Source organism: Episyrphus balteatus, chromosome 2 (genome assembly GCF_945859705.1).
Source record: "Episyrphus balteatus chromosome 2, idEpiBalt1.1, whole genome shotgun sequence".
In the NCBI taxonomy this organism is placed as follows: Eukaryota; Metazoa; Arthropoda; class Insecta; order Diptera; family Syrphidae; genus Episyrphus; species Episyrphus balteatus.
In genome coordinates, this window is record NC_079135.1 from 47,914,250 (window position 1) to 47,924,156 (window position 9,907).

Genomic DNA, 9,907 nt, shown 5'->3' on the forward strand with positions numbered 1-9,907 from the left:
CTTCAGATTCGAGTTCAGCACCAAAAAAAAACTTCAGAAAACTATATTTTGGTTCTTGTGGCAACAAAAATAAAGTTCAATTTTGTTGACCAGTGTTATTAGGATGTTCATTAGTCATTATCTCCTGTTTATTTTGTAGTCTAATTGTAGACGCTCAAGTTATTGGGTTATTTGGTTTTTGAAAATATCTATTTGAAAAGTGACATATTACCCAAACTGGCATATTCGACTGACTAAAAGGAAGAAGTTAGTTACGCTTATAAAAAATACCAACTTTCTGCTTTGATTGTAAACTTGATATTGAATTTCCAATTTCTGCTATTTCAAAAATGAAAACACTTGGGTACATTAGTACTATTCTTAAAAGTAAATTGTTGTGTAGGTTTTTAGCTATATAAGGTATGAAAAACATATTTACAAAAATGCATGAGCATAATTATGCTCTCTCCAACTTCTTTTACATTTTGGTAAATCGTAAATGATGGCTAAGGCTAACCGCGGTGTTATGAATACCGAAAACCAATTTATAACGGCGAACGGAAATTTTTTTTTTGACGGAGGCTCCACCTATAAAAATTTATCTAATAAAAAATCCAAATCTGTGTTGTCTAATTTTGTATTAAAAATTTAAAAATTTATTTAAACAAATGGTAAGAAGAAAAATATTAAGCAAACAATTTGGCAACATAAAACACATTTAAAATAATCATTGCTTTAAAGATGTACTGCCCATCGAATCCAATTTTCAATCCTGCATTATTTTTAGGCTTTGACTTGGTATGAATTTTTATTTTTTTCGATTTTGGAGTAGTAGTTGTCAGGACAGAAATAGTTTTTGATCCTTCCTCGACTTTTTTAGAAGTAGATGCAGCAATTGTTCCCGAAGTTTCTGTCACCGCAATTCCCGGTACCGTAGTTTCTATTACCGCAGTCTCAGTAGTTACTGCTGGTGCTGCTGAATTTTCCGGAACATCCCTTTTATAAATTGTATGGGCATTAATTTTGCTAAATGCAATTATAATGCAAACAATTAATGTAATTTGAATTGCTTTCAACTGAAAGTAAAATAAAGAAAATATTTAAATATTGTTAACTGTTATAAAAATGCAATTAATAAATTACCATATTAAAGTTAATAATAAATTTATTTGTATTAATAAATTGGAAATTGATGTTTCTAAAGAAAAACTCTGATCGATTGTAGAAAAATATTTAATGAAAGCTTGAAAATTTATAAAATGCTAGCTTTGATTTGAAATCAATTTACTGAGAATGATGAAACAAGAGTGTTTAGAGAAGTTTACATTTTGTTTTGAAAAAAAAAACACACATTTTGTATGGTATTTAATAGTCTATTATTAAAAACAACCTAATTCACTTCTACATGCCAACCGTAAGGAGAACTTCTGCAGTAAAGAGTTTCACAATCCCATTTATTAAATTGCAAATTAAAATGAAGGTAATTTTGCATAAACTTCATAAAACTGTTTCTTTGAGTTAATTAATGCCATTTATTTGCACAGAAAAATAACCATCTTGAAGCTTGATATCTGAGTATGTGCAGATAGTACAATTCGATCAATTAGTTTAATCAAATAAGAACACATTAAGGAGGTTTTTCATTAAAACAACAACAACAAAAAGAAAAACATCTTCAACTTTAATCAAGATTAACAAAGTTACCTCAGTTCTATAGGTAATTATTGCTGTTAATAGAACTCTGACAAAATGATTCCATTAATCCTTTGATAAGAAAGAGTCTTAATTATCTTACTTTCATTTGTCTATCCCTGAAGGCATCTACTCCAAAAATCAACTACTAAGTCTTATTTGTATTTGCAAAGGTGTGTGGCAACTTACTGACTACTTAAGTACCCCATTGATTCAGTCTGTCATCAGAGAAAGAAAAACCGCACTTATCAACCACCATATTGTAGTCAGAAAAAAAAGCAAAAGACAAATAACCACCCTTCTTCACATAGATAGACAGCAGATACCTACTTCAAGTCGAAACCAAACTTACCATCACAGCAAATAATGAAAGATTAACTCTAAATAATTGAGTATTTTTCTTTTGCCACTAAGTAGGAAAGTCTCAGGGTGAAGTATCCTTGAAATATCTTTTTCTCATCTAATTAATCATTTGATACGTATTTATATATCTATACATATAATTTAGGGTAGGTACTGTACTGTTATACCGTCACCTCTTTGCCACTAAAGCACTATTCAATGTGCTTCGAAGAAACGAAACTTTGTGGCATATTTGTTCTTCATCTTCCTGGAGATGCTTTCTCTTTTAGACAAGGCCAAGGACCAACTTTTATTTCCCATTTCTTTCGTTTTTTCTTCTTTTTTTTTTTGATATCTTAAGCAGCTGAAACTTTGTTACTCGCTACATTAAGTTGTTAAAGTTTAAGCATCTTAATGGTTTAGTTAAAAAAAATAAAGTAAAAACAAAAAGGACTTAAAGAACTTCTTCGGTTTTTTGTTTTATCTGTTTTTATACCTTCTTCTTCGTATATAAAATGTCCATTTTATTTAAAATTCTCCTAAAAAACTTTCAGCTTGTTCCCTCACGTATATCCTGTAAGTTGTGTCAAATTAATAAATAGAAATAGAAAAGTTTTTCCCACACACACATAAAAATACAAACAAGAACATAATCTTTTAAGTGTAGAGAGATAGAAAACTCAGTGAACTATATCTGCTCTTTGAAGCCTGTTTTTATCCAAAAACATATAAACGAAAGACTTCCTTTATTTCTTAAACACCCAAGAACCAAGATCTGCTAGAAGAGAGGTCATAACTTCTTCTATTCTAAAGGAAAATCCTTCCGTGTGTTTTTTTTTTCTTTTTTTTCAGCTTCTTTACTGATTCTTGTCAAACTACATTGAAACTTTGTTGCATCATCATCATCATCGTCGTCATCTTTATTCTTGCTCCTTGGTAGTACTTTGTCGTTGATGTCTTGTTATTGTTGTTGTTGTTTGATGTCATCATCTTATAATTTTACTTTACCTTTTACCACACCAAAACATAACAAGAAGGTAGCCAACTGGTAGACATGATGAGATTGTAAGGTACATGTGTTGTTCCAAAACAAAAATAAAAAAAAAAACACAGGTGGCTTTTGTTGGTGGTCATGGGCTTAGCTGGGATGGCATTTGGTTCCGAATGCCTTGAGATGGAACATGGAATGTAATGTGGGAAATATTATAAAACAGTGAGGGAAGTCAGGGGTAACAAAATTATTTTGAATACATATTTTGTTTTTAAGGGGCAGAAAGTATTTAGACCTTAGTAGTAGTAGTATTTAGTCCAAAGGAACTATGCGATAGGATTTCTTGTCTAAAAGAGAAGTTTTAGAAGTATAAATATTTTCAAAAATAATTTAGCAGTCCCATAAGTGGAAAATATTATTGGAATCCTTTTCCTAATTTCGACATTAAAGTTACTAAAACATTTTTTTTTTTAATTTCGTTGAAATCGATTACGTTGTTTTCGAGAGAGTTATGGCACTTTTAATTGGCAATCCGGAATTGTTCTTCGATTCGGAATCCCAATTGAACAGTTTTTTTTTTATTCCGAAGAATCTGATGTTTGGTGTGAATGTATTGGTTGAGTTTGACTTGTGTCACATATGTATGTGTATTCGCGCCAAATTGCATTTGTTTTTGTGCTACAAACATTTTGTGCTGCTGACATTTAAATCTATGAATGTGTGAGTGATTCTGATTCTGATTCTGTTTTTAAAACCAGAAGAGAAATTCTCTTTTTTTCAGAATCAGAACTGTCAGTTTTGCCCAATTGAACGCTTTCAGATTGCTTTTTTTTTGCTTCCAGATTGCCAATTAAAAACGCCATTAGACATCAAGAAATCAGTTCTATGAAAATAACGTTAATAACGGGCCAAACATTTTTTTTTTCATTTCAATATTTCAAAAGTAGGCTCTTATTTTCCACAGTCCATGTATTTTTATTTTCTTATGAAAATCGTTAGAGCCGTTTTTGACAAAAACAACATTGCCTGTAAAGAAACTATTTATTTATAGAGAAATATAGTCAAAAGAATTTATAAAAAAAAAAAAAATGTTAAATAGTGTTAGAAAAGGGGCCTAGTACTCCTGTGTTTCATTTAAATCTGATACTTGGTTTAAATTTTATGGATTAAATTTTTTGTAAAGGAAAACGATCCTCGAAACGAGGCAGCAAAGTTAAAGTTTTTGTATTGAACTGCTCCAAGAAAAATACTATTCAAGTTTTACCATTGTATCTAACTTATATGTCAAGATTTAAGGCAAATCTAATAATCGCGGATAAAGCTCAAGTTTAAACACTGTGAGTTACCGGTTTCTTAGTGTTGCTTCAATTTATGTTTTTACTTTTACTCTCTCACCTAAAACTATGGAATTTTCCAGTAACTGCAAGGCACCACTGTAATTTCCAAAAAAGAGTATCTACTTTGTATTTATATTCAAACCGAAGGAATAATGCGACCAGGTGAAATGTCGGGAGTCTTCAAGTTTTATTTTTCTCCCTTCTTTTGTGAACCTTCCCATAGTTCCTTTTTTACTTTTTTAGGCCAACACAAACCTAAATAATATTGCTTTTGCTATAGGTCGCCCGAAGTCAGTCGTCGGTATCTATCCTCTACTTGCCAGTTTTTTTTTTTTTGTCAGACTGGTTCTCCACCATTCCTTTTTTTTTATTTATTAGATATGGTAGCCTAAACTCTTTGGAAGCATCTTATTCTTCAAGTTCCATACATGATGTTTTAAAAAAATAAGAAAAACATTATTTGGTTTGGCAAAAGATACTATCAACTTGGCCCCCCCTTTTCAGCTTTCAACTTCAGCTTTTGTGTGCCATGTCGATACATAGGAGTCAACATTTTGTATGGACTTTCTTGCTATTTTAATATTTTTGCCCTTTGGATTATTTTGTGTGCGTGTATTTTGCTGTGGTATTACATAAAATTACTTTAATCAAGATGTTTTTCTTCATGGCTTTTGGGTCTACTCTAAATGGACGAAGAAATATAGGAACGTTTCAATTTATATTTGCAATTTGAGGTTAGCTCTGTGGGGAACCCTTGCACAACAACAATTTTGTTTTCTAATTTAGTAAACTGAGTGTAGTTTGCTACTATGCAATAAAGATCAAAAGATGTGTAAACTTTTTTTGTAGTGGTTGATATAGTTTATTTATTTTTAATCAAACAATAATTGAATGGTTATAGGTCTGGAAGAGGAAAAACCTTTAGTGTAGGTCAGCATTTTTGTTAAAATTAGTTTTATTGAATAGGAAGCTTATTATTGGATGGAATTAGGAATAAACCCTACCCTGTTAAGGCTCATTTCAGTTTAGTTGCGTACTGGAAATAAAATTTCGGCGTTGTTATTTCTGTTATAGATGTATCCGAGGGAAGGTACACCTGGAGCCTTATTTGTTTGTGAGACAATTTGAACGGAAGGTTGAACTTGAACCTGCTGAGCTCCAGCGAAAGAAGGTTGAAGTAAAATCTGTTGTGCTGGAAGTGAATTTTGAACGTAGACTTGCTGAACCTGGTGTGCTGGTTGAACTAAAACCTGCTGAGCTGGAATAGAAGATTGAACTGCAATTTGTTGAACTGGTTGAATAGAGCTAGATAATGAGATTGGTCTGTTGATAAATATAGGTTCTCGGGAAGCTAATGCAAGTCGTGGAGCCTCAATAAATGCTGCAGCTGGTTTGCTGTAGGTGTAACCAATTTTTGATTCTTCAACGATTTGAGCTGATGCGGGAATAACAGGGGCTGGAATCTCGGGAAGTTTTGGAATTTCAATGTTTTCACTTGATGGTGAAACGATGTGATTCTGTAAGAAAGGTTTGTTGATAAATATCGGTGCTTCGGGAATTGGATCTTTCTTAATTTCCTCCAAGGCAAGTTGGGCAGTTTCAATAAATGAAGTAGCAGGTTTGTTGTAGTGATAACCAATCTTTGATTCTTCAATTATTTGAGGTGATGCGGGAATAACCGGAAGAGCTGGAATCTCAGTAATTTTTGGGAGGTCGATGTTTTCAGTTGGTAAAGGCTTTGATGGAATTTCTACAGCTGGTAGATTTGTAGCAAACTGTTCAATGTTATGGGGCACAGATGGAGCTGCTGGCAAGGCTGGAAGACCTGGTTGAAGAAGAGGAAGCTCTGGCTTCGGCAACAAGTAGCCAGTGGATACAAATTCGGTTACATGAACTGTTGGAGCTGATGTTGGTAGAACTGGTGGTTGGTATTCGGATTGGATGGGTTGTTCAGTGGCAATAGTAAGTGGAACTTTTGGTGCTTCAGGCAGGGCTGGTAGTCCAGGTTGAAGAAGAGGGAGTTCAGGTTTGGGTGGTAAATAGTTATTAAAAAGTTCAACTTGAATAGGTTGTTCAATGTTTAAAGTGAGAGGAATTTTTGGTGCTTCTGGTAACGATGGGAGTCCAGGTTGGAGAAGGGGAAGTTCAGCTTTCGGTGGCAAATAGGTGTTGGATACTTCGGCTTGAGCAGATTCAGTGGATTCTTCAACTGCGATAGTTAGTGGAACTTTAGGGGCTTCTGGGAGAGCTGGTAGTCCTGGTTGAAGAAGAGGAAGTTCCGGTTTTGGAGGCAAGTAAGCGTTGGATACTTCAACTTGAGCAGCTTGGATTGGTTGTTCAACTGAGAGTGGAACTATTGGAGCTTCTGGCAGAGCTGGTAGTCCTGGTTGAAGAAGAGGAAGTTCCGGTTTTGGAGGCAAGTAAGCGTTGGATACTTCAACTTGAGCAGCTTGGATTGGTTGTTCAACTGAGAGTGGAACTATTGGAGCTTCTGGCAGAGCTGGTAGTCCTGGTTGAAGAAGAGGAAGTTCCGGTTTTAGAGGCAAGTAAGCGTTGGATACTTCAACTTGAGCAGCTTGGATTGGTTGTTCAACTGAGAGTGGAACTATTGGAGCTTCTGGCAGAGCTGGTAGTCCAGGTTGAAGAAGAGGGAGTTCCGGTTTGGGAGGCAAGTAAGCGTTGGGTACTTCAACTTGAGCACCTTGGATTAATTGTTCAACTGCAAGTGGAACTATTGGAGCTTCTGGCAGAGCTGGAAGTCCTGGTTGAAGAAGAGGAAGTTCTGGCTTGGGAGGCAAGTAGGTGTTGGATATTTGACCAGCTTGATTGGGTTGTTCAGCGGCGATAGTTAGTGGAACTTTTGGAGCTTCTGTCAACGATGGTAGTCCAGGTTGAAGAAGAGAAAGCTGTGGTAATGGTGGCAAGAAGGCACCGGAAAGTTGTTGCGAAATCTGAATTGGTTGAGGAATAGCAAGTGGAATCAATGAAGCTGCTGGTTGAACATGTGCCAATCCAATAGCTGAAGGTAAGTTGATGTATGAAAATCCTTGGTTAATTTGTCCAACAGGAGCTATTGGTAAATTTGGAAGCTCTGGTTTTGGAGGCAAGTAAGCATTTGATACTTCACCACTGACTTGAGAAGGTTGGTCAACTTTGATGGGTTCTTCAATAGCAAGTGGAACAATAGGAGCTGCTGGCAAACTTGGAAGTCCTGGTTCCAGATGTGGAAGTTCTGGTTTCGAGAGCAAGTTGCTGGCAGAAAGTTGTTCAAAAGACTGCGAGACAACAGAAGCAGTTGGTGGCAAATATGAACCTGACAATTCAATATGAGATTGAATTGGCTGTTCGATATTGACCAATGGAACAATTGGTGCAGCTGGCAAAGATGGAAGCCCTGGTTGAAGCAAAGGAAGCTTTGGTTTTTCTGTCACAGGCTCAATGTGACTTGTTGGCTTTTCTGCAGGCAATTCAAAGTTTACAGGATTACTGATGAAAGGTAGATCGTTGACAAATGGCTTGGAAGTTGTTGATTCAATGGCAGTTGGATTGATTTCTTGATACTGAGTTCCACCAGGACCGAGCACCGGAACACCATATTCTTTATGGGGAGTTATAAGTGAATATCCACGAAGACTACCTCCTTGTATTTGCCCAACAAGTGCAAAGCACAAGACTAAAGCGGCAATGAGGAATTTCTAGAAAACACAATAATTTAGTAAGACACTTGGAGGAGTTATGTTTTTTTGACTTACCATCTTGGAGTTCAAATTATGTTTGATACTCTGTCGTTGAATGTTTGACCTATTTATACTAAAAAAATATGTAAGGTTCTCTTGTATTTCACTACCTAGCTAGTGAAAAAGGTGGAAGAAGAAATCTTTCAGGTTTGCATTCCTGTACATGCTAATCACCTTAGTTTTGGGATATTTGAAAATAAGGTTCTAATGACATTTTAATTGCAATTGAATGGAATATCTGCAATGTTAGTCATCGCTTATCTGTAGGTATTTCCTTTTTTACTAAAGATATTTTATTGTTTTTGAGGTAGGTATGTGTTGTCTGAAATGCATGCAATGATAGATTGTATTATTTGGAAATGCACAAGATTGTATGAGCAAGATTTAACTTTTGACTTTTATTTTTGGTTGTATATCAATGGAATATAATGTATTGTTGGTTTCATAAAATTCATAAGACCATCAAAATTCTCAAGAAACTTTTATAAAACAAAGTTGCATAAGGTGTCTTCTCAATTTATTTAAACGAACGCAAGGTGTTCATTTTTCAATATGGCTTCTTTTACTCCCGAATCCCGATTTGGAAATAATTTCGCCTAGTTCAACTGAGAACATAAATATTTTCTTATAAAATTTTGTCAACTTATAATTATTTCTTTAAATTATTCCATTTTTCAAAAAATTTGTGATTTATGCCCCATTTCCAAACATAATAAAATGCACGACTGGGTCGCACGAACTTGCTCTTAGAGTTCAAGTTGCTTACATTTTTACGACTTTTTATACAAAAATATGGGAAATATAGGTATAGGTATTAAAAAAAATTCTTTTTCAAAAAAATAAAACAAAATCAAATTGCCCTCCAAATATTTGATTTTTTAAGGTGCATTTTTAGAAAAAAAATTTTCAAAATCGTTAGAGCCGTTTTTTAAAAAACTAATTTTTTATAAATAATTTTTTGGAAAAAAAATTTTAAAATAAAATTGGTCTGGCATTTTGTAGACGCCACTAATCAACACCTAAAAACAGAATTTCAAAAAAATTCAATGTTCCGTTTTCGAAAATTTGATTTTTGAAAAAAAAAAAATTCAAAATTTTTTTAAAAATCCAAAAATTAGATACTTTTTTTCAAAATTTTATTTTTGGTTTATATTTAAATTATATAGGTAAATGCTTTTTCGCAAAAAGTTTCGTTGAAATCGAATAAGCAGTTTCGGAGCAAATCGGATTTTAAAAAAAACGGTTCTATGGCAGGCAGGTACCGTTAGTAATGATTTTCAAAAAAAATTAGAAGGTAGACCTTGTCTTAAAACTTACATTTGAATGTTTTAAACAAAATCGTTGGAGCCGTTTTTGAGCAATTTCAACTTTTCTAAAATCGGTATATATGACAAGTACCGTTATTTTTGGTCCAAAAAAATTAATACCAAAAACCCCTCTGGAGAGTCTCCAAGTAAAAATGCTCGTAAGTCTCAAATCGGTGGTACATAAGTCCCAAATTTCCGTGTCCCAGTTTCAATGTAGGTAAATTTAAATAGACTTCTCTTCAACTTTGAAAATACAACTGAAAAAGTGAAATAATGCTCAATCGGGGTGGTTTTAAATTTTTATGGTTCAAAAAGTCTAAACGTTAAAGTCAGAGTTATTTCGCAGAGCGATATTTCACAGTACCGCCAAGGAATAGGCTGGATTTGAATCCAGAACCTTTCGCGTGACCCTCTATTTCAATAACTATTAGGTAATGGTGCATAACGCTTGACAACTAGGGTTTTGTTTAATAAAGTTTGATTAACTTTTCCTTGGACTTGGAGTGCTGAGCTCAAATCCAT

General features: G+C 34.1%; 1 protein-coding gene and 1 long non-coding RNA gene across 2 annotated transcripts; both read right to left on the minus strand.

The window, feature by feature from the left end:
• Positions 1-612: 612 nt before the first annotated feature.
• On the minus strand, positions 613-1,322 carry LOC129912355 (uncharacterized). Its single transcript, XR_008771804.1, has 2 exons — positions 1,123-1,322; positions 613-1,055 (listed from the first exon to the last, which is right to left on the minus strand). It is a non-coding gene; the product is annotated as an uncharacterized LOC129912355 (long non-coding RNA).
• A 4,044-nt stretch (positions 1,323-5,366) lies between these two features.
• On the minus strand, positions 5,367-9,907 carry LOC129909421 (proline-rich protein 36-like). Its single transcript, XM_055986507.1, has 2 exons — positions 9,872-9,907; positions 5,367-8,036 (listed from the first exon to the last, which is right to left on the minus strand). Exons 1-2 carry the CDS (start codon positions 9,905-9,907, stop codon positions 5,367-5,369), a joined length of 2,706 nt encoding a protein of 901 aa, XP_055842482.1.

What these genes read in the sequence shown, in the direction of transcription:
- LOC129909421 (XM_055986507.1), bottom strand. Translation starts at nt 9,907, where the DNA reads ATGGATTTGAGCTCAGCACTCCAAGTCCAAGGAAAA. An exon ending in CACTCCAAGTCCAAGGAAAA is followed by an intron (nt 8,037 to 9,871) that starts GTTAATCAAACT and finishes TGTGTTTTCTAG; the next exon opens with AAATTCCTCATTGCCGCTTT.